We start from the raw sequence: 27,821 nt of genomic DNA on the forward strand, positions 1-27,821 counted from the left end.
GTTCCTAGAACCACCATTTCTCGAAACCTGAGATGGTCCTCACACATAGACAATGTTTCGAGCAGGCCCAGCAGAGACTGTACTTCCTGAGGCAACTCAAGAAGTACAACCTTCCATAGGAGCCGCTGGTCATCTCTACACTGCAACAATTCAGTCTGTCCTGTCTTCGTCCATGTGGTTTGGGTCATCCACAAAACAGGACAGGTCCAGAGTGCAATCAACAATCAGGTCTGCAGAGAGAATCGTCAAAGCTCTTCCCTCTATCCAGGACTCATACAGGTCTAGGGTCAGGAAAAGGGCAGCTAAAATCTAGGCAGACCCCACACACCCTGCACACAATCTATTTAGGCTTTTACCTTCAGGGCGTCGCTACAGAGCACTGTCTGCTGAAACCAGCCGCCATAGAGACAGTTTCTTCCCCCAGGCTGTTTCTCTGATGAACACTTGACAGTCAGAGTTCCAGAACACCATGCATACTTGGACTGATCTCCTATTATATTCCAATAGTCAATTGTGTATATATGTATATTTAAAAAGATGCTCTTTATTGTTGAGAGCAAAAGTGTACTGCCAAGTTTGTACAGACAAATTCCTTATTTGTCTGTACAAACTTGGCAATTAAACTGATTCTGAATCTAGGTGATAGCTGTTTTTTTCCTTTGTCTTTAGGATGCTGTTTGTCCTTTGATATTTCCAACTAAGTATTTCACAGAACTGCTGCATCTATACTGAGATTTCTGTTTTTTCACATGTCCTGTCTTGACATTTAAGGCATACTACATAAAAAAGCTGGTTGCCTACATGTGCCAAGGCAGATTTGCTCTACAAAAAGGATATCTAAAGACGAACTCTTAATTGCGTGATTGATTTTATAAAATCAAGCATGGATCCAGCATCAAAGTAAGCAGGCAACATTGATGTAATAGTAACCTGTGTTTGTATGACCGTCAATTATTTGGATTATTTGTGTTAGTGTGTGTGTGTATGTGTGTGTGTGTGTGTGTGTGTGTTCCTGTCTTGGCATCACAGTGAGAACCATTTTCCCGATTTCACCATCAAATTGAGGACCGTTTGTACCAAAGTGAGGACATTTTGCTGGTCCTCACGACCTATTTTGCTAACGGTTAGGTTTAGGACTAAGGTGTGAATTGAGTTTAGGTTGAGGTTAGGGTTAGGCATGCACTGGTAATAGTTAGGTTTAGAGTTATTGTCAGGGTTAGGGCATAGAAAGGGTTGAAAATGACTGAAAATCAATGGAAGTCAATGGGAGTCAACAGATGGTCCTCACTACATATAGCAGAACAAGAATGTGTGTGTGTGTGTGTGTGTGTGTGTGTGTGTGTGTGTGTGCACATGCGTGTGTGGGCGGTGGGGGTGTGCATATGTGTAGACAGAAGTGTTTGTGTTGACCAGGTGTACAGTATGTGTGAGAGTATGTCACCTGGAGTTTTACAGTTGTTAGAATGACGAGAACGGTAGAAGGCCTGCAAGACACAGCACCCAAGAAGAGCAAAAGACAGGTGGATTCAGCTCCGGAAGGCCACAGTAGCCCCAAGCAGACATGCACAACGTAACCCCCCAGGGCAGCCATATGTCCCGCATAGAGGTAGGTCATCAGTGAAGCATGAGAGCAGCAGCCCCCAGGCCAAAGAGGCACAGGATGAGACATGGGGGAACTGACCCCCCCTGACCCAGCCACAACGCCATTCCCATGCAGACCAAGCCCATGACCCAGTCACCCCCCAGCAGCTCAGGATCCCCATCAACCCCTGGCAGAAAGACCGCCGAACACCAAGCAGAGGAGACCCCACCAGATCCCCAAAGCGCGTGTCAGCCCAAAGCAGCAGCCAGAGCTTGGAAGGACTAAAGTAGGGAGGGCACATTACCATGCCCTGGGAGGTAATAAGGAAGGGATAACCACCAAAACCCTTTCCAGACCCTGTGGTCCACAGCCAGCCCAACACATCCCCAGGAGCCATAGGCCACCTGACGAGGTGATTGGCCCGAGCACCCACACAAACAACACCAAGAGAGGGGGCAGACCCTGCTGGTCCCGTCTGTTGACCCTCAGGCCATCTCCACACCTCCAGTCTCTGCCGAACCAGCACAGGTGCCAGGACAGGAGCAAAGGAGGACATGCCCTCCAAGCCTAGCCCCACCACTCCACGGTGTCAGAATCAGCCTGTGTTTGGGGTTTTGAGTTCTGTTTACTTTTTCTGCACTGCCATTATTTCAGTCCATGAAGGTTTATTAGATTCATGTTGGTGTTAAGGTTTTTGTTTCCTCCCTGGACCCCTATCCTAGATGATTTAGTTTGTTTTTCCTTATAGATCTACAGGGGTTGGACAATGAAACTGAAACACCTGTCATTTTAGTGTGGAAGGTTTCATGGCTAAATTGGAACAGCCTGGTAGCCAGTCTTCATTGATTGCACATTGCACCAGTAAGAGCAGAGTGTGAAGGTTCAATTAGCAGGGTAAGAGCAAAGTTTTGCTCAAAATATTGAAATGCACACAACATTATGGGTGACATACCAGAGTTCAAAAGAGGACAAATTGTTGGTGCACGTCTTGCTGGCGCAGCTGTGACCAAGACAGCAAGTCTTTGTGATGTATCAAGAGCCACGGTATCCAGGGTAATGTCAGCATACCACCAAGAAGGACGAACCACATCCAACAGGATTAACTGTGGACGCAAGAGGAAGCTGTCTGAAAGGGATGTTCGGGTGCTAACCGGGATTGTATCCAAAAAACATAAAACCACGGCTGCCCAAATCAAGGCAGAATTAAATGTGCACCTCAACTCTCCTGTTTCCACCAGAACTGTCCGTCGGAAGCTCCACAGGGTCAATATACACGGCCGGGCTGCTATAGCCAAACCTTTGGTCAATCATGCCAATGCCAAACGTTGGTTTCAATGGTGCAAGGAGCGCAAATCTTGGGCTGTGGACAATGTGAAACATGTATTGTTCTCTGATGAGTCCACCTTTACTGTTTTCCCCACATCCGGGAGAGTTACGGTGTGGAGAAGCCCCAAATAAGCATACCACCCAGACTGTTGCATGCCCAGAGTGAAGCATGGGGGTGGATCAGTGATGGTTTGGGCTGCCATATCATGGCATTCCCTTGGTCCAATACTTGTGCTAGATGGGCGCGTCACTGCCAATTACTACCGAACCATTCTTGAGGACCATGTGCATCCAATGGTTCAAACATTGTATCCTGAAGGCGATGCCTGTATCAGGATGACAATGCACCAAAACACAGCAAGACTGGTGAAAGATTGGTTTGATGAACATGAAAGTGAAGTTGAACATCTCCCATGGCCTGCACAGTCACCAGATCTAAATATTATTGAGCCACTTTGGGGTGTTTTGGAGGAGCGAGTCAGGAAACGTTTTCCTCCATAATTATCACGTAGTGACCTGGCCACTATCCTGCAAGAAGAATGGCTTAAAATCCCTCTGACCACTGTGCAGGACTTGTATATGTCATTCCCAAGACGAATTGATGCTGTATTGGCCGCAAAAGGAGGCCCTACACCATACTAATAAATTATTGTGGTCTAAAACCAGGTGTTTCAGTTTCATTGTCCAACCCCTGTAATTCCTCCCTGTTTATGTTCTTTTGTCATTCTTATTGTTTACACATTTCAGTTCACTTAGATGTTTTATGTTACTTCCCTGCACTCCCTGTTCATCTGTGTTAATTAGTCACTCTCCCTCAGTTATCTTCTATCTCCCTTGTTCACCACCTGTTCCCGATTCTCTCTCTGATTAGCTCCCTGAGGTCAATTGGTCCATTCTCCACTCTCCCTCAGTACTTATGCTTTCTGGTTTTTAGTGTTTGCTACTGGTTTCTCCTGATAACTACCCTGTTTACCTACCTGTGTTCCATGCCCTGCTGTTTGTAAATTTTTCTGTTCGCTACCGTTATTAACGAAGCTCACTACTTACCATGCGACTCATGCACTTTGGTCCTACCAAACTCCAGCTAAACATGACACACGGTGTTTGCATTTGTGTCTGTGGTGATTTGAAATGTTTCTACGAATGCAGATGTGTGTATTTAAAGTGCATTAAAATTTGGGTTGTGGGTGGGGTGTGCAAGACCAAACTGCTTAATAATAGGAGAGTCTTCCATACCCCAAAGCACTAAGTCTCTATGGTGTTTTAAAATTGAGGTGCAAGATGGGGCCAAACATACAGGTCCTTCTCAAAAAAATAGCATATTGTGATAAAGTTCATTATTTTCCATAATGTAATGATGAAAATTTAACATTCATATATTTTAGATTCATTGCACACTAACTGAAATATTTCAGGTCTTTTATTGTCTTAATACGGATGATTGTGGCATACAGCTCATGAAAACCCAAAATTCCTATCTCACAAAATTAGCATAGTTCATCCGACCAATAAAAGAAAAGTGTTTTTAATACAAAAAACGTCAACCTTCAAATAATCATGTACAGTTATGCACTCAATACTTGGTCGGGAATCCTTTTGCAGAAATGACTGCTTCAATGCGGCGTGGCATGGAGGCAATCAGCCTGTGGCACTGCTGAGGTCTTATGGAAGCCCAGGATGCTTCGATAGTGGCCTTTAGCTCATCCAGAGTGTTGGGTCTTGAGTCTCTCAACGTTCTCTTCACAATATCCCACAGATTCTCTATGGGGTTCAGGTCAGGAGAGTTGGCAGGCCAATTGAGCACAGTGATACCATGGTCAGTAAACCATTTACCAGTGGTTTTGGCACTGTGAGCAGGTGCCAGGTCATGCTGAAAAATGAAATCTTCATCTCCATAAAGCTTTTCAGCAGATGGAAGCATGAAGTGGTCCAAAATCTCCTGATAGCTAGCTGCATTGACCCTGCCCTTGATAAAACACAGTGGACCAACACCAGCAGCTGACACGGCACCCCAGACCATCACTGACTGTGTGTACTTGACACTGGACTTCTGGCATTTTGGCATTTCCTTCTCCCCAGTCTTCCTCCAGACTCTGGCACCTTGATTTCCGAATGACATGCAGAATTTGCTTTCATCCGAAAAAAGTACTTTGGACCACTGAGCAACAGTCCAGTGCTGCTTCTCTGTAGCCCAGGTCTGGGGAATGCGGCACCTGTAGCCCATTTCCTGCACACGCCTGTGCACGGTGGCTCTGGATGTTTGTACTCCAGACTCAGTCCACTGCTTCCGCAGGTCCCCCAAGGTCTGGAATCAGCCCTTCTCCACCATCTTCCTCAGGGTCCGGTCACCTCTTCTCGTTGTGCAGCGTTTTCTGACACACTTTTTCCTTCCCACAGACTTCCCACTGAGGTGCCTTGATACAGCACTCTGGGAACAGCCTATTCGTTCAGAAATTTCTTTCTGTGTCTTACCCTCTTGCTTGAGGGTGCCAATAGTGGCCTTCTGGACAGCAGTCAGGTCGGCAGTCTTACCCATGATTGGGGTTTTGAGTGATGAACCAGGCTGGGAGTTTTAAAGGCCTCAGGAATCTTTTGCAGGTGTTTAGAGTTAACTCGTTGATTCAGATGATTAGGTTCATAGCTCGTTTAGAGACCCTTTTAATGATATGCTAATTTTGTGAGATAGGAATTTTGGGTTTTCATGAGCTGTATGCCAAAATCATCCGTATTAAGACAATAAAAGACCTGAAATATTTCAGTTAGTGTGCAATGAATCTAAAATATATGAATGTTAAATTTTCATCATGACATTATGGAAAATAATGAACTTTATCACAATATGCTAATTTTGTGAGAAGGACCTGTAGTGGAAGGGGGCACTGCATTGTACTCCACTCATGCCTGCTTGATCTATTGCCCCACATCTCCAGACCCCACTGATGTGTGGTGTTGCCACTGACTGTGGCTCAGTTGGAAGAGTAGTCGTCTTGCAATCAGTGGGTTTGATTCCAGCTTCCTCCTGCCGTATGTTGATGTGCCCCTGGGCAAGGCACTTAACCTCAAGTTGCCTACTGATCTGCGTATCGGTGTATGAATGTGTGAGCGTTAGTGAGTGCAAATGGGTGAATGTGGCTCTATTGTAAAGCACTTTGAACGGTCTGTATGACTGGAAAAGCGCTATATAAGTTCAGTTCATTTACCATGTTAGGGAGGAGGGGATGGGTGCCAAGCTGCCGTCATGAATCCTCCTGGGGGTCAGCTCTCCAACTAGCCTCCTCTTGTCCTGCCCGCACCCATACCCATGGCCCTTTCCCACTAGTACCTACTACAATTCAGTATGGCTCCTCTCGATTTTTAGGCCTTTTCATTAGCAATGGTTATGTGGAAACATTTTTTTTTGTTTTTGTTTTAGTACGTGTGCTGAAAACATGACATCAAAAGACTGTCGGTCACTGATTGGGTAGGGGGTGGCGTCACTAGTCACAGATCATTTTAACTGATAATTCTTTGAACGCTGCGCTTCTTGTGTACATGACCTCCATAGCAAGCTAGCATTAGGTAGGGTTAGCTTACCTTCATATGTCATCTAGCTCGTACCCTTCAGTTTGATTCTGTTCCATGGCTTCTCTTCTCTGTATTTATCCAGAGTGCTTCATCTTGCAACCCACGGCCTTCTCTGGCTCACTTCATTTACTTTACGTTTGACAACATCCATAGACTGAGCAACCGTCAAAGCTTTTTTTTTGTGTTTGTGTTATTAATAAATGAAATCATATTACTTTTTTTGTGGGGCTGTCTTGGGACAGTCCGGCTCACACTGAGATGGTGCTCAATTGTAATGGAAAACAAAACAAATCCTGGTTTGGGTCAGCTCCTGGTAGAGCCTACCCAACCTGAGCCTAGTCGACTAGATTGGGTATAATATAGCTTCGACCGAGGCCAGGGACCCCCCCAGAGATCTCTAAAGATGTCAGGGTGCCCAGGCACCACATAGGCCCTGGCAGGCACATCCAGTCCCCAAACCCCCATTGTCCACATGGGCAAAACCCAAATCGCTTAACCATCCTACCGACCTGAGAATCTATTCTACCCGACCTATGTCCCCAAACCCCCAGCCCAAAAAGTCCCAGCCACCACGGCCTCTAGCCCACCCAGTGGGCCAGGGACACCAGGGAAGCAGCAGGTCCCAAGGCGCCTGGGAACCCAGCCCTGAACCTGCCCACACCAGCCAGGAGAGACAGCAGGCCAGACAAGAGGGCACAGTTGTCCACGGCCCAACTGAGATTAAATTACACACTAGGGGAGTCTATTTAGTAATTAGGTTTCTCCTGAAGCCACTTGGGTTCACTGGAATTTATTTAGAGTTATCAGAGTAAATGGGGGTTGATATGTGTGCTTAACTATTTTTCTACTTTTGTGTTGATCCATTTCATAAAATACATGTACATGACACTGTATGTAAGGCCACATGTTTTGAAGGTTGAAACACTGTTTAATGAAGTGCGCCCTACAACCTAAACATATTACAACATGAGGCAACACAACTGTATTTGGCCTTCAGTTCTCAAAAAAGGGTAAGACACCATCTATATGGTGACTTCAAAAATCTGAGGTCATACCATGATTAATGGACGAGAAAAAAACGGAAAGCTGATTTATTTTTATCTTTGTGAAGTATGCATGGCGCCCCTACACTGAGCCTCAGATCTTTAAGTGAAACCATGTGAGAACTCCATCTTATTGAAAAGGTTCACCACTTATGGGCATTTGAAACACAATGAGAGTCCCAACTATGCAAGTTGCACCCAATGCTGTTCATTCTTTAACAATGTCCTCTTATGAATTTATTTAGAAATCTAAATAAATGTCATGAAGGTAAAAAAAATAACATTTCCATCTGGGCTGAGATTAAATCTTTGCAAAACTCCAGGATATAAAAGCCAACACTCAGCTTCCACTGTCAGTTTTCACATTGTCACAAATATCCATGTTGTATAAACGACTGCAGGTCTGCAATCACACAGTTAGGTTGAAGCACTTCTCAAATGTTCAATGAGTCTGTGAGTAGAAAGTATTTCTTCTAGAATCCCAGATAGATCTCAGTGGGCACCTGCTCTGTGTCTCTGCAATGTGACAACAAATCAAAGCTTTATTGAACACATAACGCCCTGCAGGATGAACTGCAGACATAAAGAATGGGTGTGGAAAGATAATGTTTTTATCACACTCTGCTTTGGCAACTCCCAGGGGCTTTCCTCGAGAATTTTTGGACTTCTGACAAATTCACACTTGTAATATGAAAGATTAATTGCAATCTGCCAGTAAGTACATTTATCATAAACATGATTTCATTTAATTTGAGTGCATTTATTACAGCTATTGGCACTTTTTCCAATACCAATTAAATAAATGGAAGTGAAACATTTTATAAATTTTAACCTAACTTTTTTAAGATGATTAGAACTTTTCATTAGTAATCCATGATTTCCTGTTTCCCTCAGTTGAAAATATGATATGAAACAGAAGCCAATGTCTTTTAGCCACGCTTTTAAATCAGGAAAGTTAAACGGAGGTGTGTTAATCTTAAGCAGTCAGTACAAGACTGAAAGAAAATAGGTAAGCACATGAAAGGTTTTGTGCATGAACAGTGAGGGAAACATTAAAAAGTTAAAAAGAATTGGAAGAGTTAAAAGATCTACGCTGGAAGAGGACAGGAACAAAACTCCAAAGCTCACTGTTAGAGAAGAAGGGCATCTCTGAGTCACCAAGTCTCTGCATTAACCATTAGATGCGACTGCGGCTCAGTTGGAAGAGTAGTCGTCTTGCAATCAGTGGGTTCGATTCCAGCTTCCTCCTGCCGTATGTTGATGTGCCCCTGGGCAAGGCACTTAACTTCAAGTTGCCTACCGATCTGTGTATCGGTGTATGAATGTGTGAGTGCAATTGGGTGAAAGTGGCTCTAGTGTAAAGTGCTTTGAGTGGTTTGTATGACTGGAAAGGCGCTATATAAGTTCAGTCTATTTACATGCTGACTGTTTTTAGTTTGGAAGCATACTGTCACAAATTTAAACATGTGGAGTTTGGTAAATGCTACTGGGATTTTAACTGGAACTGTGGGCTTTGGTCAGATGAGACCAAGACTGAGATTTATTGGCAACAAACAACCTAGTTGGATTTCGAATAGAACATTGAATGAGTATATGTAAATACACCTTGTCCCTACTGTTAAGTATGGTGGAGAACATATTATGCTGTGGGCCTGTTTCACTTCCAAAGACCTGAGAAAGCATGTTAGAGTGAATGGCTTCATAAGTTATTTGAAACCAGGACATTTTCAATAAAATCTGGTACAGTCTTCTTTCTAAAACTGAAAATGGTATTCATTCAGTATTCTTCCATGGCCATCTCAGACTAAATCATATAGAAAAGCTGAAGAGAAGACAACATAAAAGAAAACCCAGGACTCTGGATGAATGGTCAAAGAACGCTTGCTCCAACCTTGTTCAGCTTTATAGGAGAAGACTAATTGATTTGCTGTTGGCCTCTGGGGATTGTAAAACAGGGTTTCCAATAGGTGAGGCACAGGAGATTTAGTAAAAACCAATGACTATGTGGAATTTTTTCCCACTCTAAATGAAATGCATATAAACTAAAGGTTGGATTTTCAAAATTTTCAAATTTACCTAGGGGGTTTACAAGACTTCAATGAAAGATGAAGTAAGTTTAAGGCTTTTTGCACATCTTTATTAGGGATGTCAATAAGTGTGGAAGACACTGCATAATTTACAGTCTGGAACCTTTTTCTTCACTGCACATAACTGTCATTTCTGCCCTTCTGGATGAATGATAAGTGAATCTATGTCTATTTATCAGCTTGTCATACTTGATTAACTATACTGAATGTCTACCAGAAAGATCTACCTAGTATTATTTAAAACATTTCAACAATTATTTACATGTGGCCAAGCTCCTGAAATGCAAAAAAACACACTGCACTCAATGAGTGCACAACTACATGGAAGAAGAAAGACAGACCAGCCAAAATGTCCTCTTAGCCCTAATTAATAAAATCCATGTTTTCTTCTATATCTTCCTGTGCCTTTCCTGACATCATACAATTCCAAGCTTGGACTGATTGTAAAATAAACAGCGGACGAAGGGATGGGAGGAGAACACTATTTAGCTGTGAGCCTGAAAGGCAGCACTGCCACCACATCTGCAAAAGCATCACTTAGCAAGCCAGAGGAACTTGTAGTACTTTATGAGGAAACTACTCCCAAAGGAAAAGAAAAACTGGTTTTTTTGTATGTTCTGTATTGAAAAGGCCTGATAAGCAGATGTGAAAACACATTTTTGGTGGCAAATGGAGTTCACAGCATCCTGCCCTGGAGTAGAGATTAATTCCCTTGACGATTTGGTTGCACGAGAAGTTAGGTAACATGGAAAAAGCACATTATAGCCTTTGGCCTTTATCGTAAGAAAATTGTCTAAAATCTGTCTCCTTTTCATTATCAATTCTTGCACAGCTTGCAAAAGCATTGCTGTTTGAAATGAAGCCATGTGTCTGTCTCCCCGACCTCTCTGGTGTTTGAGCTGAAATCCCAAATTGAAATTCAAATCATTGAATAAAGCTACAAGCAGACATCTAGAGGCTCAGAAATCATACAGAACAACAATCAGAATAAATCTCCATCCAGCACAATCAAATTATGCATCCAGAAAGCGATATTAGTGATGAGATTTTGTCTTGTGTCCTCAGCTTCACCTTATAGTCAAAACTGTGCAGGAATATGGGGCAGAACTGGCATCTAAAGGAAACAACTTTCAGGAGAGTTAAACTTGAAGATGTAAATCTCAGGTTATTACATATATGTAATGTCCCGAATACACCCCTGAACTAAAACATACGTCACTCATTTATTGAATTTGTTTTTATATTTCACCATGTCCTAATTGATTGTATTAACTATTCAGGGGAACAGAACAGCAAAGAGAGGGTGACCATCTTCAGCCGACAGGAAACAGATGAGTGAGCCATTTGGTTCCTCAGAACCAAATAAGACACCTCAGAAGACACCATCTTCAGGAGATGGGAGCTATCCAATCAACAGGTCATCTGACGAATACGACTGGACACTGGGGAAGATGGTGCAGACACTGCGATAAATGATAAGCAACTGTTTTAACACCTATCACTGCGATGGAACATGATCTCAACATATTTAGAATGAACACTGTAAACATAGTAGTTCAGTAAAAACATGTTTTTAAATGACTTTTCAGTCAAATACGACTATTATATAATTAATATTCATCATATATACTGCCATGGGCCTAAATAAACACATAGCAAATGAATCCTTGGATATTTTCTATATTTGTTCAGACAGTGCGAGGACAAATACAGAAATTCTGCTTTCGACTAGGTTCAGTGCTGCAATGTTACACAATTTCTCCAAAAACTTAACAAAATGCTACAACAAGTCTTTTGCAGCCTATAACAGGTTTTCCTCTAGGATTGTCCTGCATTTAGATTCACTAATTTTCCCACAAAAACTGACCAGATTCGCTGTCCCTGCTAACATAAAAACAGAGCATGATAATGCCACCACTGTGCCTCACTATGGGAATGATGGGTTCAGGATTATGTGAAATATTAGTTTTTTGTTAAACATGGAACTCCTACGTACTGATGGGGCAGAGTCAAAGAGGTCAGGTCATTATTCTTGTGTGCGCAGCCAATTATCTTCCAGGACCAGCAGACGGAGTCTTTTAAATACCTGGGAACTAAAGTGGACTCACACTTAGCTTTTTAGGAACATACTGATTTCATTTATAAAAATGCACAGAAAAGTATCAACCTGCTGAGAAAACTGAGATTTTAGCAAGGAGAGTTTTCCTCTGGTTTATAAGTCAATAATTAAATCCATCCTCACTTACAGCATTTTATCCTGGAACAACTTACTCACAGCCAAACATAAAACAACACTGTCTCGCATCATCAATCAAGTCAACAAAATAATTGGATTACAACAAACACCTCTTTCCAAACTGTTTAAGAGATGTGTGATCTCACCCCTTTCCACCACTCTTTCCAGCTGCTTCCATCAGGCAGATGGTTCAAGTTTCCACTGGCCCGGAAAAAACATCTTCAAGAAATCATTTCCTGTTTGCAATATCCACTTTAAACCCCTTAAAATAAGAACAGCACTTTCAACAGTTTTCAGCAACTGCTCTTAACACTGCCACCCTTGGGACAGATAATGAAGTGCCTGCCTGCCTGCCGTCCGTCCGTCCGTCTATTAATGCTCCCCTTGCCAAGTATGTTAGTTTAGGTGGACACCCATGTCTTGATAGATTTGAAGCTGTGACATACTCTTTCCATTTTGAGGTGATGGATTGAGCAATGTTCTGGGAGATGTCTGGGATTTTGTTTTATAACCTAACCAGGCTTTAAACCTCTTCACAGCTTTACCTCTAACCTGTCTGCTTTGTTTCTTGGTCTTCTTGATGCTGTTAGCCCACTGGTGATCTCTAACAAACATCTGAGGCCTTCTCTGGACTCTCTTTACTAGTTAGGTGACTCCTGAAGACATTTGTTTGCACTTGATGTTTTTAGGGATAGCAGAGTAAAATTTTGCTGTGAAACAAAAGTTTGAAAACCATAGGTTTGTCCTGTCCACTTACCAATTGTGTACTACTTTGTGTTGTCTTTAACAGATCAGGGGAACAGCGCTAGGCTGGTTTAAATCTTATCTGTCTGACAGATTCCAGTTTGTTCATGTAAATGATAAATCATCTTTAAACTCCAGGGTTAATTGTGGAATACCACAGAGCTCAGTACTTGGGCCAATTCTCTTTACTATATATATGCTTCCAATAGGTCAAATTATTAGGCAGCATAGGATACATTTTCACTGTTACGCTGATGATACTCAGCTTTACTTATCCATAAATCCTGATGAGCCCAACCAGTTAGATAGACTACAAGCATGTCTTGAAGATATAAAAACTTGGATGACGTTAAATGTTTTGCTTCTAAATTCAGACAAGACAGAAGTTGTCGTCTTTGGACCGGAGTCTTTAAAAAAGAAACTGCTTAGTCAATCACTTAACCTGGATGGCATTAAATTGACCTCTGATAATAAAGTAAAACACCTTGGTGTTATTTTTGACAAGGACATGTCATTTAAATCCCATATTAAACAGGTTTCTAGGATTTCCTTCTTTCATCTCCGGAACATTGCCAAAGTTAGAAATATCCTATCTAGGAGTGACTCTGAAAAACTAGTCCATGCATTTGTTACTTCAAGGCTGGACTATTGTAATTCGTTACTATCAGGATGTCCACAAAATGCAGTTAAAAGCCTTCAGCTGATTCAAAATGCTGCAGCAAGAGTTCTGATGAAAATTAAAAAGGGAGATCATATTTCTCCTATTTTAGCTTCCCTTCATTGGCTCCCTGTTAAATCCAGAATAGAATTTAAAATTCTCCTCCTCACATATAAAGCCCTTAATGATCTAGCTCCATCATACATCAGAGATCTGATTGTTCCATATGTTCCTAACAGAGCACTTCGTTCTCAGACTGCAGGTTTACAGGTGGTTCCTAGAGTCTCTAGAAGTAGAATGGGGGGCAGATCCTTTAGTTATCAGGCTCCTCTCCTGTGGAACCAGCTCCCAGTTTTAGTCCGTGAGGCAGACACCCTGTCTACTTTTAAGGCTAGGCTTAAAACTTTCCTTTTTGATAAAGCGTATAGTTAGAGTGGCTTAGTTTATCCTGAGCTATCTCTGTAGTTATGCTGCTATAGGCTTAGGCTGCTGGAGGACATAACGACCACTTTCACCCTCTTCGCTACATTCTCACACTACTCTCCAATTTTGCATTGTTTGCTGTTATTTCAGCTTTTAACCTTGTTCTCTCTTTTCTCTTCCTAGAAGCTACACCTGGCCTGACTCTGTGTCTACCTGTGACACCTTTCTGGAGAGGGCATCGTCCGAGCTTCTGCTGGCAACAACTTAATGCTCACCCTCTACCAATGATCCACATAGCCCTGTATTTTAGTGTTTAACCCTTTCTCTCTCCTAGCCATAGCAATTGACTGAGCTTTTACTGTAACTAATTATATGTGCTCTCTTTCAGACTCTAACCTTGAAAACTGGCTCAGAGTTTATCTGTTCTTTCTTTCTAGGTGAAACGACTAAAGGAGCTACAACCATTAACATTTACTTTTCCTTCCCATAGAAAGTACTCCTGGATCAGTGCTTCTTTGTTCTCTTTGTGTCTCTGCTCTATTCTCTCAAACCCCCAGTCGGTCGTGGCAGATGGCCGCTCACACTGTGCCTGGTTCTGCTGGAGGTTTCTTCCTGTTAAAAGGGAGTTTTTCCTCTCCACTGTCGCTACATGCATGCTCAGTATGAGGGATTGCTGCAAACTCAACGCCAGTGACTGTCCACTGTCTCTACATGCTCATCCGGGGGGAGTGAATGCTGCAAGTCACTGACTGGATGCAATCTGCTGGGTTTCCTTAGATAGAAACACTTTTTATCCAATTTGAATAAAAAGCTAACTCCGACTGCACTGTTCAATTGTTAGGATTAATTGGAATGTATGTACATGACTGTTGTGAAGTGCCTTGAGACAACATGTGTTGTGAATTGGCGCTATATAAATAAAACTGAATTGAATTGAACATAAAACTGTGACAAAATACATTGCAATCTATGGTTGTAATGTGAAAAAAAAAACATGTTTATATAAATGTGAATACTTTTGCATGGCACTGTATCTAAAGTTAAAAATAAAATTAGGTCACCCAAAGACTTCAAATGTCAAATTTTATGTGAATCTGAAGTTACACTAAAAAGTTACACATTCTAATAAATAAATGTCTTTATTCAATAACCAACATCTTACTGGATGTGTAATGGTTAAACAGCACATTGGTTCGTTTATTTATGACACGGATGTGAGAGGCTTTCATTCTGTTCAAAAACAAAGAAACCATGTGGTAAAAATATAAGGCTGTGACTTTGAAAACCGTTAAGAAGGTAAGTTGTTTTTGTCATTTTGGGTCATAAAATAATGAAATAACATTTTTCCTAAGGTGCAAAGGCTAATGAACTTGGAGCAGTAATATTACTGTTAGGCAGGAGCGACACCATAAACCTTAACGACTCATTATTCAAGAGACACAATATTTGCCTGTGGATTGCTGACATAGTCTTTCCTGCTCTAACAAGTTCACAACACCTCGGTGACCCTATGTTGACATTTCCATTCCCGCAAAGATTCCTGAGGTTAAAATCTCCAGCGTTGTGCTACGGAGAATTCACTTTAGACAGTGGCAGAGGCCCAACCTGGGGGCAGTTAAAGGTTATGACTGGCGTTATGTTAATTATGTTCCTCAAAAAGCCTACAGTTTATTGCCCATAAATTGCACCATCTTATAAAGATTTAATAATGTTGTGACCTTACACAAATCGTTGAACAAAACAAGACTCCCATTACAGTTTACTTAGTTTTAAAACCTTTAAACCTTGACAGTAACCTTCCCTTGCTACATTCAAAACAACAAATCTGTTTTTTTAAATGACAGTTAAGGTTGTTTAACTACTGAAAACCCCAGGTACAACAAATAATTTCTATGTTAACAGTGATAACAAATCTGCTCGTAATGAGTCTATCCCAGGAGACTGTGAGGTCTTACCTTGGTATTTTTAGCAGGGCAGCCGGTGTCGTCCATGGAGTGTCTGGTCATCCAGAGCCCAAGACGTCGCCTATCAGCATTGACTAAACCCAATCACACAAATCCCACATGCCTGGGCTTACAGCAGGCCGTATTCTACTCGGTCGGGCTTAGAACACAAACACACATACTGGAGCATGTGTGTGCGCCCTCTTGTACATACGCACACTCCCCACACAGAGCTTTAAAACAAGATCCTTGTCCCTAATCCAGGACGCCTTGATGCATATTCACAAAAGTGCACAAATAGTGTAGGGAAAAGATTAATTTGAACATAGCAGAGGTAACAAAATCTGAAAAAATTGAGATAAAACTGGAAAGAAGCAAACTTTAGAGAGCTTATAGAACTCTGAGACAGTCTGTGCCCTGGTCTAACTAACCCATTTCCAGCCACCTGCAACCCTCAGTGCCAAGTGGCGTCCTGCCAGGTACAGTAGCACCGTGGGTCGACTTAGCCTTCATTTTGTGTGTGTGTGTGTGTGCGTGTATTAGGAGCAGATAGAAGAGGAGGAAGACACCATCAGGGACTGAAACAGAAAACACAGACACCTTGATGTCGACACTAAAATCACCATGTCCTTCTTTGTCTCCCCAGGCTGCGCTCGAGTGTTGACCGCCATTCCAGTCAGCATCAGCCGAGGCACTAGATTAATCCTGCCTCCTGCAGACACACAAACACCGGAGAGGGGGCAGGAGAGAGAGAGAGAGAGAGAGAGAGAGAAATCGGCAGACATTTATGAGGCCTGTTGAGAAGTGACTAGTCCTGTATGGTTCAGTGATGGGATCATTCTCCCTGTCAGACACAAATAGCTGCTACTTGGAAACTATCATAAGACTAATTTTTGACGTCAGAGCTCGTAAGCCCGGTTGCATGGGTTTGTAAGTTCACAGCGAGGCTTTGTTCTGCGTCTTGCACCTGAAAACTTTAAAAACACCCGGCCCACTTGCAGTTTCAAAAACTGCAAACACGCACATAGTAATGTCTCCTCAAATAGTACCTAAGAGTACAACTAAGGATATGTGATGGATTCAGGTTATAAGCATTTACAAACTTTTGCAAATACAATAAAGTGGATCTTAAAAGTATATACACCCCCTTGTCCATTTTCAATTTTGTTTATAACTAAAATAGGATCATAATAAATAATAAATTCAAAGCGTTTTCCACCTGTAATGAGACACATATCCTCAATTTACCTGAAAAACAAATTGTTTAGAGGAAAAAAGTAAAAATAAAAAAAGGTGCAACCTCCTTGTTGCATCAGTGTGCACACCCATAGACAAATACTTTACTTTATGCTCCTTTCGATCCATTTAGTCTTCTTGGATACATACCTAAGATCTTTTATGGTCTATCTGATTAAGTATAAATATGGTTTACCTTTCTTTCTAGGGCATTTGCTCACTGGCATCATTTGCTAAAAGCCATAGTTGACAGAGAGGTAACAAATGATCAACTGGATCTCACTGCATAAAGGTATCAGTCAGGAGAAGATAACAAGAAATTCCTGTAGCCTTACATATGCTCAGAAATCTGACTTTAACATACATCAACCTACGCACCTGTCACAATCTCAACCTGGGCAAAAAGCCTTCATCATGACATCACATGGACCTGATCTTTCATACTGCAGGGGATGATCAATGTGAATACATGTATATCAATTAATGGTCTTCAAATGAATGATCATGTTCTGCTCTTAATGTTGAAATTTAAAACCTAAATCTAAATCCTAATTGAAATGAAAGAACATGCACAAAACATACACAATTCTTACCTCATTTGAAATCATGAGTTTAGGTCTATGCCACAAAGAAGTTAAATTAATGACTGTGAGACACAGGATATTTTTGGTAACTTTGAGTTAGACTCCTTGCTCTATCCAGTGTTATGTAATATTATGAAACTGCACTAGCTGAGTCCAGAACTAAATCAAACTAAAAACTATAACCAGGGAGGTTTGGAGAACATTTGCAAGGTACACTGATCAAATATTAAGTCAAGATGTGGGATGCTGATTGACTCCTACCAAAGAAAAGCTGATATTCTATTAAAAGCTGTTAACAATGTATTAGTTATTTTATTTTAGTTATATTTTTTGCCTGAAAATATATATTTTTTAGTTTAACTGTACATTGTGCATACACATTAAAGGTAGAAAATTTGTTTTCATGCTTTAACTTTTTTATGTCACAATAATCTTAAAATAAACTTTTAAAACTATTGTACATACTTAGTGTAGTCAGAAAGGCTGAAAGTAAAACAAACTTTAAATGTCTGTTTTTAACTTGGTCCAGAGACCATGCAACGTTTCCAAGGCTGCACCTAAATGAAGACATCTGAAATTCTTTGAGAGTTCTTAACGCTCCAGTATTTTGAGCAGGCATTTGGGAAGCCTCCTCACTGCACGACGGCCCTGGGTTCGAACCCAAACTGGGACCTTTCTGTGTGGAGTTTGCATGTTTTCCCAGTCCATGCAGTTTTCCCCAGGTTCTTAGGTTTTGTTCCACAGTTCAAAACATGCATGCTGAGCTAACTGCAGGTTCTATTTTGCCCTTTGTTCTGCTGGTGCATGGTTGTTTAACTGTATTATGCTAAGATTACTAAAAGGAACAAGAGGTGTTTCAGCTTTCACCTAGAACAATAACTTAGTCACCGTGTCTCTGACCCCATTTTCCATATTAAACAAAATCTAAATTACCTAATTTTGATTAATTTATATGTGTCAAACATGCAAACTTTCATTTGAAGCCATGAATTCAGGTCTACACCACAGGAAGAAGTTGTGAATTTAATCACTGTGAGACACAGGACATTTAAATCTAAAGCAATAACAAAAACTGCTAATTTATTTGTTGATGTTTGCTGTAAACAACTTTGGACACAAGCTGATTTCGCAATCTTGAAACATAAACAGTGCAGACCTAAGCCACACATTACTTGTGATGCAGACAAGACAAAAGACACAGGTAGCTGAGTAAAAAAGAAAAGTTTTTATTTTTCCTATAAGAACAAACTCTTTTGGAGGGGGTGTGAGGGAAATATTGGAGGTAAAAGCAGCTGAGGAATAGGGTGGAGTTAATGAGACCAAGGACTGGGGCTAAAACCTGGATTTCTGGATTTATGCTAATGCTCCCATTGGGTCCCACGCAGGAAGTACAATGGGCTCCTGTTGCATCACGTCCAGGACATCAGAGGAGAGGAACCTCTTGTCTACCACCACCTCGTAGACATACTCTGAGAACCAGTCGTCCTTCATAATGAGGTAACCTACAGAGAATGGGAGAAACTGTTTAGATTGAAGAACAACTAGCTTCCAAAATAAAATAAAATAAAAATAATAACAATAATAACATTGTGCATATAAACAATAGCTGAATCAGATTTTTATCTATCTTTATTTTTATCTTCTTTTTTATCAATACAAATACAACAACATTCTAGGGCTGCACTGAAAACTGCAACTTTCAGTAGAAAACTCAGATTTTCTGATCAGGAAGTTGTTACTGAATGAAGAAGACAAAATTGGCTTAATTTCTTGGAAGGTCTTTATTTAATTAAATCGAAATCTTTAAAAACTTTGTGTAGTCAGTTTGTACTGTCTTTTGGGATATTTTGTTGAACTAACACTTTGTGTTAAAAGCTTTTTAAAGGAACCGTCTAAGGGGGGCATGTCAGCGGTTCCTTCAGGCTGCTACAAAAAGGTGCTAGACTTCTCTGCTCCAGATTTAACTTGTTCTTCATTAATACGTTTGCAATACTGGCTGTTTTGTACATGACCTTTTCGCGATTTACCAAAGGATGCCATTTCGTACTGTCTTTTAAGACATTTTGTTGAACTGACCCACTGATGATTTCAACAGATACCGGGAAGGCTGAACGGAGTACAGCAAAGTGCTGTTTTATTCTTTTGAGCTTTTAACCTCCGACGGTCATGGAACATGCTAGACTTGGAAATGCTGGCAGCCTTTTAGAAATCTTAGAGTTAATGTAAGGGTCTACAATATCTAAGGCAGTGGTTCACAACCTTACAAAGGGCCTCCCTTCTTACCCCAACAGAAATCCAGCTCTCACCAACTTAACTTTCGCATATATACAGGGGTTGGACAATGAAACTGAAACACCTGTCATTTTAGTGTGGGAGGTTTCATGGCTAAATTGGACCAGCCTGGTAGCCAGTCTTCATTGATTGCACATTGCACCAGTAAGAGCAGAGTGTGAAGGTTCAATTATCAGGGTAAGAGCACAGTTTTGCTCAAAATATTGAAATGCACACAACATTGTGGGTGACATACCAGAGTTCAAAAGAGGACAAATTGTTGGTGCACGTCTTGCTGGCGCATCTGTGACCAAGACAGCAAGTCTTTGTGATGTATCAAGAGCCACGGTATCCAGGGTAATGTCAGCATACCACCAAGAAGGACGAACCACATCTAACAGGATTAACTGTGGACGCAAGAGGAAGCTGTCTGAAAGGGATGTTCGGGTGCTAACCCAGATTGTATCCAAAAAACACAAAACCACGGCTGCCCAAAACACGGCAGAATTAAATGTGCACCTCAACTCTCCTGTTTCCACCAGAACTGTCCGTCGGAAGCTCCACAGGGTCAATATACACGGCCGGGCTGCTATAGCCAAACCTTTGGTCAATCATGCCAATGCCAAACGTCGGTTTCAATGGTGCAAGGAGCGCAAATCTTGGGCTGTGGACAATGTGAAACATGTATTGTTCTCTGATGAGTCCACCTTTACTGTTTTCCCCACATCCGGGAGAGTTACGGTGTGGAGAAGCCCCAAATAAGCGTACCACCCAGACTGTTGCATGCCCAGAGTGAAGCATGGGGGTGGATCAGTGATGGTTTGGGCTGCCATATCATGGCATTCTCTTGGCCCAATACTTGTGCTAGATGGGTGCGTCACTGCCAAGGACTACCGAACCATTCTTGAGGACCATGTGCATCCAATGGTTCAAACATTGTATCCTGAAGGCAGTGCAGTGCATCAGGATGACAATGCACCAATACACACAGCAAGACTGGTGAAAGATTGGTTTGATGAACATGAAAGTGAAGTTGAACATCTCCCATGGCCTGCACAGTCACCAGATCTAAATATTATTGAGCCACTTTGGGGTGTTTTGGAGGAGTGAGTCAGGAAACGTTTTCCTCCACCAGTATCACGTAGTGACCTGGCCACTATCCTGCAAGAAGAATGGCTTAAAATCCCTCTGACCATTGTGCAGGACTTGTATATGTCATTCCCAAGACGAATTGACGCTGTATTGGCCGCAAAAGGAGGCCCTACACCATACTAATAAATTATTGTGGTCTAAAACCAGGTGTTTCAGTTTCATTGTCCATATATATATATGATAATTTAATTATACATAATTAATTCGTGCCATGGCCGGAAGGTTAGAAAGAAATTGACTAAACTTGGTGAAACCTAAGGGATGGAAATTAGGCCAAAATATCAGACTGGTGCATTCCTTAAGACCTACTGCTTATGTTTTATCCCCTTCTGTACCAAAATACATGTATGTTTTCTTACATAAAGCTACCAACACAAGATCCATAATTGTTTTAGTTTTGTTCAAACAGTTGTTATGGTAGAAGGCAATAAAGTCTAAACAGATGTGTCTAATCGTTGTATTTTTGAGATCAAACACATTAAATGACTCTTGCCTAAACAAACCTGCAACCAGCAGATTTGACTGAGTGTTTTGACTGGTTAAGTTATGATCTTCTCTATTTGCATGGACGATTTAACCCATTATCTCTTTCATGAGCTTTTCATTAGTGCACAGCTCAGTTAGCATGGGTATGCGGTATGAGAACGTTATGCAACACTTCTTAACAGTCCTGTGCAGACAGATTTATCTTTCTCCTCAAACAAAGTTAACTAATGTTACACTTTTTTATCTTTGCTAAAAAAAAGAACACAAATACATGACATTAATTATACCATTTATCACTTTTCGTCTTGCAATACATGTTGAGGGATTAAAGAGGAAACTCAATTTAGGGTAACATATTTTTGACCTTAGCATGCCAATTTAAATAGGTTGTAAGTGGTCTTTATCGCTACACTATTGTTTCGACAGACATGAGGGACCACCGCCCTTTTGAGTTACCACTGCCTCCCCCTTTAGTGCAGCATGCACTCAGCACTCCTGGCATCAACCCTTCACACCCATTGTGAAACTAAACAATGTCTGTGCGGTCCCTTAAACGTCACTGCTTAGCTCTATTTCTAAATGTACCTTTTCTGGAGTCTGAAATACAACCTGGAAACAGTTTTAATCCTGTTAAAAACTAAATTCAACTGGCTTTTACTCCCCTGCTTTGAGCACATGGGAAGAGACTGTTGCAGAGTTGAGTAAACACTCCAACTGTCAAGTACACTTATCAAGGACGTCAGTGTAACTGCAAGAACGTGCCACAGTTCAAAACAATGCATCAAGATTGCATGTGTTGCATATTGACGTTCTTCCAAGTACGCACGTCTCGTATGGCATGTTGCCAGGTTCCCACTGCGGTATTCCTGTGAGCTGGTGTGAGCTTTCTGGAACCCACATGTTGAGTGGCATGGTGTGTGTGGAAAGGTTGGGTGTTATTTGACTTTGGGCTAACAGACCAAAGGACAGATTGATGCAGTAGAAGCTTGAAGAGTGTAAAACAGCTGTCTCGCATTTTACATAAAAAAAGCTGGACACAAAAAAAGGTTTTCCATTTCTGTGTTTTTAAAAGGACAATAACAATACTTAATATCTGGCTGGCAGCCACTGTGTCCATTTGTCTAACTCCGCACAGCACTGAAGAGAGCCGGACTCATATGAGGGACTTTGACTTTTTACATTTCAGTGATTGCTTCATTCTTCAGCCCAAGAGAAGACACTGGTGTACCAGAATGTAGACACAAAGTACATTGGGGGATGATCACGTTTTAAAAAGAAGGGAAGGAAAAATAACTTGAAGAGTGTAGCATAGAAACAAAACACCTGAGTGTATTGCAATTCAATCACCACATTCTAACCTTGCAACAGCTGATGACTACATGCATTCTAGCCAGCAGCAAAAGAACACAGATAATCTTGGTTAGTATATTCTAAAAAAAAAAAAAAAAAACACAGATAACTGTACAACATCTGGGATACAGAGACACCCGATAATAACATGTTGAATCCTTTTTTCTCGGGCTTCCATAAGTTCATCAGTTGGGATTGATTCACTCTTACATTAAAGAGTATATTTTCCCAAGAGTGTTACCAATGGGCGTTACCCAGGTTGCTACAGACATTGGTCCACAATGCCACAGTTGCACTTAAAATTATTCAACCCCCTCACTGCGAAATAGATTTATTGGCAAAGCATTTATTAGCAAAATGAAACTATATATAAACAACTTAGTTATACAAGGGGTTGCTTCAAATTCAACACAAAATATCACTTTTAGTGATTACTACAGTCTCAAAATGACTCAGCCCCTCCCCCTTCCCCATCTTTAGTACTGAGCATATGACAATTTTGCTGCTATGATCTGCTTCAAATGTGATTGATAGTCAAACACCAGCTTCTGGCAGAGTTTCTGAGGTCCACTCTTAATGGACAAAGGCTTTGGGGTCATCAATGTTCTGTGTTAGCATGCTGCAACTGCTTCTTTCAAATCCCACCAGATATTTTCATTAGAGTTGAAGCCTCCCAAATTTCCTGATATTTGATATCTTGCCAGAGGAAGCAATGTTGCCACTGGAGTATGACTGAGACACTGTCATGTTTCCTCCTCCATACACAGGACAATAAACCTGGTAAGTCCACTTCTGACCATCTATCACCATGTAGTGGTAACTGTTGATAGCTTCCTCCTTCTGCCATGTCAAGGAGGGGCAGCCACTTTACCTTTATCTTGAACCTGGTCAACTGTCGAAGAGTATCTCTAGGAACATTTAGGGCCTGAGCCATGTTTTTTTTTAGGGGAAACAGTTTGTAATCATTTTCATTAAAGGTATAATTTTTGTGTTCAATTTGGCTTAAACAGTTTTGAGTTTAATTAATTGAAAATACATTTAAATAAATTTGAATTTGAATGATGACAGTAAACCTAATTTGCTTTGAGGGTTGAATAATTTTAGGTGCAATTGTATTTTATATGATTGTTAGGGATGACCCATCCTAACTGAAAGATTAATGCATAAAAAAAAAACAAATATGGTTGTTCAGTTTAACATAAAAACATTTTTAACCGAGAAAAATCACCAAATATTTTTCCACGTAAAGTGCTTTTGTCATTCTTGTTGCTGGATTAGAAACTGATCAGTCAAAATACACTGCCTGGCCAAAAGAAAAAGTCGCCGCCTGGATTTAACTAAGCAAATAGATACGAGCCTCCCAGTGGATAATTACTGCATGGGCGATTATGTTTCAGGTGGCAACAAGTTATTTAACCTCAACTGGTGCAATGAGTTGCTTCTCATTTTTTAAACAACCATGTCGAAAGACACATCCCGTGGTCGTGGAAAAGATGTCAGTCTGTTTCAGAAGGGTAAAATCATTGGCAAGCATCAAGCAGAGAAAACATCTAAGAACATTACAGAAACTACAAAAATTGGGTTCAGAACTGTCCAATGTATTATTAAAAACTGGACGGATAGTGGGGACCCATTGTCTTCAAGTAAGAAATGTGGCCGTAAAAAAATCCTGAATGATTATGATAGGCTTAAACGATTGGTGAAATCAAATCGAAGAAAAACAACAGTAGAACTCCTATGTTTAATAGTGAAAGTAAGAGTATTTCCACACGTACAATGCAAAGGGAACTCAAGGGATTGGGACTAAACAGCTGTGTAGCCTTAAGAAAACCACTAATCAGTGAGGCTAACCGGAAAAAAAGGCTTCCATTTGCTAGGGAGCATAAAGATTGGACTCTGGAGCAATGGAAGAAGGTCATATGGTCTGATGAGTCCAGATTGACCCTGTTTCAGAGTGATGGGCACATCAGGGTGAGAAGAGAGGGAGGTGAAGTGCCTAGTGCCTACTGTACAAGCCTCTGGGGGCAGTGCTATGATCTGGGGTTGCTGTAGTTGGTCAGATCTGGGTTCAGCAACAGTATGTGTTCAAAGAATGAGGTCAGCTGACTACCTGAATATACTGAATGACCAGGTTATTCCATCAATGGATTTTTTTCTTCCCCGATGGCACGGGCATATTTCAATATGACAATGCCAGGATTCATCGGGCTCGAATTGTGAAAGAGTGGTTCAGGGAGCATGAGACATCATTCTCACATGTGGACTGGTCACCACAGTGTCCAGACCTTAACCCCATTGAGAATCTTTGGGATGTCCTGGAGAAGGCTTTGTGCAGCAGTCAAACTCTACCATCATCCATGCAAGATCTTGGTGAAAAATGAATGCAACACTGGGTGGAAATAAATGTTGTGACATTGCAGAAGCTTATCGAAACAATGCCACAGCAAATGTGTGCTGTAATCAAAGCTAAAGGCGGTCCAACGAAATATTAGAGTGTGTGACCTTTTTTTTTTTGGTGGCGACTTTTTCTTTTGACTAGGCAGTGTATTTATCAACTGACAGGTAAGTGGGTATAAAAATCAACATCAGTTTCCGTAAACCCACATTTCACTCACTCTTTTCCAGCTCTGTACTTCCAGTTCGCTCTGTGACCTTGAGCATCTTGGGCTCAGTCATCTGTGAGGATGCAGGAAGACTCTATCCAACAGGATGAATTTTAAATTGATATACAAAGTCAAAACTCATGATACTCAGAACATTTTAGCCAACAACCGGTGCATTACACAGTTTTTTGTGACATTAATATTGCACAAACTGATATTTTGATGATGATATATTCACAATATGTTGTTAGGCCTTTGTCCAGACCATATACCCACACCCTGTCTCATTAAATGGCTCATACAATATAGGGAACCCCCAGATCCCTGCCTGGATGAGACTTCCCTTGTCATTTTTTATGTTTTGTTGCCTCACAAGCTGAAATTACAATGGGTGGTTTGAGAGTTTGTACCATTTCATTTACAGAATATACTTAAAACTTAGAAGATGTATATATATATTACTATGTATTTTTATTGTAAAGCAAACGAAAGTTACGTACGTAACTACGGTTCTATGAATCCCGGATGACCGCCAGAGGGCGGTGCTGAAAGCACTGAATGTTCCCTTCGCGCATGCGCAGTTCGAGTAATTATACCAACAGAGTCACACCTGTGACACACTGGATGACCACAGAGGCTATATATGCCTACGTCATCCGAGGCTCTGTTCCTACAGTGCGCCTGATGCCCCTGTTAAGGAATACCACAAGGGGGAATGAGATGACTCCTCCGTGGCAAACAGATCCACCTCCGCCTGACAGAAGCGGCCCCAGATCATGCGCACCACATCGCAGTGAAGGGACCATTCTCCCAGAGCAGGGGCCTGGCGAGAGAGAGTCTGCAACCTGATTGCGCTCCCCAGGTAAATGCGTTGCCCGTAGGGTAGACAGATGAAGAGAGGCCCACTCCAGAAGATCCCTGGACACCTCTAGAAGGCGCGCCAATCTGGTGCCTCCCTGATGGTTGATGTGGTAAACGACAAAGGTGTTGTCTGTTCGAACCAGCACATGCCTCTAGGTGGGGCAGAAAGCGCCTGGGGGCCATGTGTACAGCCCACAGCTCCAGCACGTTTATGTGTTCGGAGCGCTCCCGCTGACGCCAGAGACCCTGAACCGCTCTCCGTTGCCACACAGCGCCCCAGCCCATGGGGCTGGCATCCGTTGTGACCACCTCCCTGCGACACACCACTAACCCCATAGGGACGCCCTTGGACAAACAAGTCTCGTCTCGCCATGGAGCTAGGGCACAAAGGCAAGTCCACATCACCATGAGCCTGCGACGCCTGTGCAGCTTGGCATCCAGACGAAAGCTGTTGAGCCACCTCTGCAAAGGAGGCAGAAGGAGCAAATCTAAGGGCACAACACAAGTGACTGAGGTCAGTTTGCCTAGCAGCTGCAGGAAGGTGATGTAGGCAAACCGCCTGCCCAGCCTGAATTGACTGACCAACTGGAGTATGGCAGCCACCCTGAGAACAGATGGATGAGCCCTCATTGTAGTCGAGTCCAAAAGCATCCCAAGAAAAGTAGTCGCCTGGGACGGAACCAGGCAACTCTTTGCCAAGTTGACCTTGAGGTCCAACTGCGACACATGAGCAAGAAGGCGGCACGTATCTTGGGAGGCACCTGCCCAAGAGGGCTGGTCATCAAGATATGGAAGAATCTTGACTCCGGAGGCCTGAAGAGGAGAGAGGGCCGCTTTCATGCACCAAGTAAACACCCTTGGGGAAAGGGAGAGGCCGAAAGGGAGCACCCGGAATTGCCAATGGCGACCCCGATAAGCAAACCTGAGAAAACGGCGATGTTCTGCCGCAATAGGCACATGAAAGTAGGCGTTCGTCAGATCTATTGACGTAAACCAGTCTCCCTTTGCAACAGCCTGAAGAACTTCTGACGTCATAAGCATGTGGAAGGAAGCACTCTCAGAAACTGATTGAGTCCCCTCAGATCTAAAATGGGGCGAAAACTGTCTTTTTCTTTCTTTGGCATGACAAAGTACATTGAATAGTAGCCCCTGGGTTGCCGCAGAAGGTCTACAGCCTCGATTGCACTCTTGACCAGGAGGGCGGAAACCTCCTGGTCCAGCGCTGAGGGTCCGACGGCATGCTTCGGTCAGAGGAGACTGCGCCAGCCATACCTGTCGACGATCTTGGATGAGAAAAGACATGACACGGCTGAGCTCTCTGGTCATCAGCGCAAAGGCTTGCAGTGCTGCGCTGCTAAACCCCACTGCCGCAGTTGCACCACCAGCGTCCTGAAGGGATGCAGAGAGGGCAAACATGAGATGTGTCATGGAATTGCCAAGGCGGCCAGCACGCGCTCCTGCATTGTATGCTTTACACAGGAGATCATCCGTAACCCGACATTGAGTACGTGGGCATCGGACATCAGGACGCAGGGCTTCATCTAGTGACGATCAGAGAAGCAACAGCGGGTTCAACTGCTGGAATATGGTCCAGGCGTGTCTTGACTGACTGGATGGCATGGCAGCCAACAGTCGGCCGTCTGTGGAGAGACATGATGCTGTGAGCCTTAAC

The 27,821-nt window shown here is 42.2% G+C and overlaps 1 protein-coding gene across 2 annotated transcripts in view; it reads right to left on the reverse strand.

Annotated features, from left to right (window-relative positions):
- Positions 1 to 18,632: 18,632 nt before the first annotated feature.
- The window catches only part of blmh (bleomycin hydrolase), a 32,488-nt gene continuing 23,299 nt past the window's right edge, over positions 18,633 to 27,821 (reverse strand). For both annotated transcript variants that reach the window (XM_047392591.1, XM_047392590.1), the window contains one exon: positions 18,633 to 18,928. In XM_047392591.1, coding sequence (XP_047248547.1) covers positions 18,780 to 18,928 — 149 coding nt within the window. In that variant the 3' untranslated portion in view covers positions 18,633 to 18,779. The remainder of the gene's footprint in view (positions 18,929 to 27,821) is intronic.

Source organism: Girardinichthys multiradiatus, chromosome 18 (genome assembly GCF_021462225.1).
Source record: "Girardinichthys multiradiatus isolate DD_20200921_A chromosome 18, DD_fGirMul_XY1, whole genome shotgun sequence".
Classification (NCBI taxonomy): Eukaryota; Metazoa; Chordata; class Actinopteri; order Cyprinodontiformes; family Goodeidae; genus Girardinichthys; species Girardinichthys multiradiatus.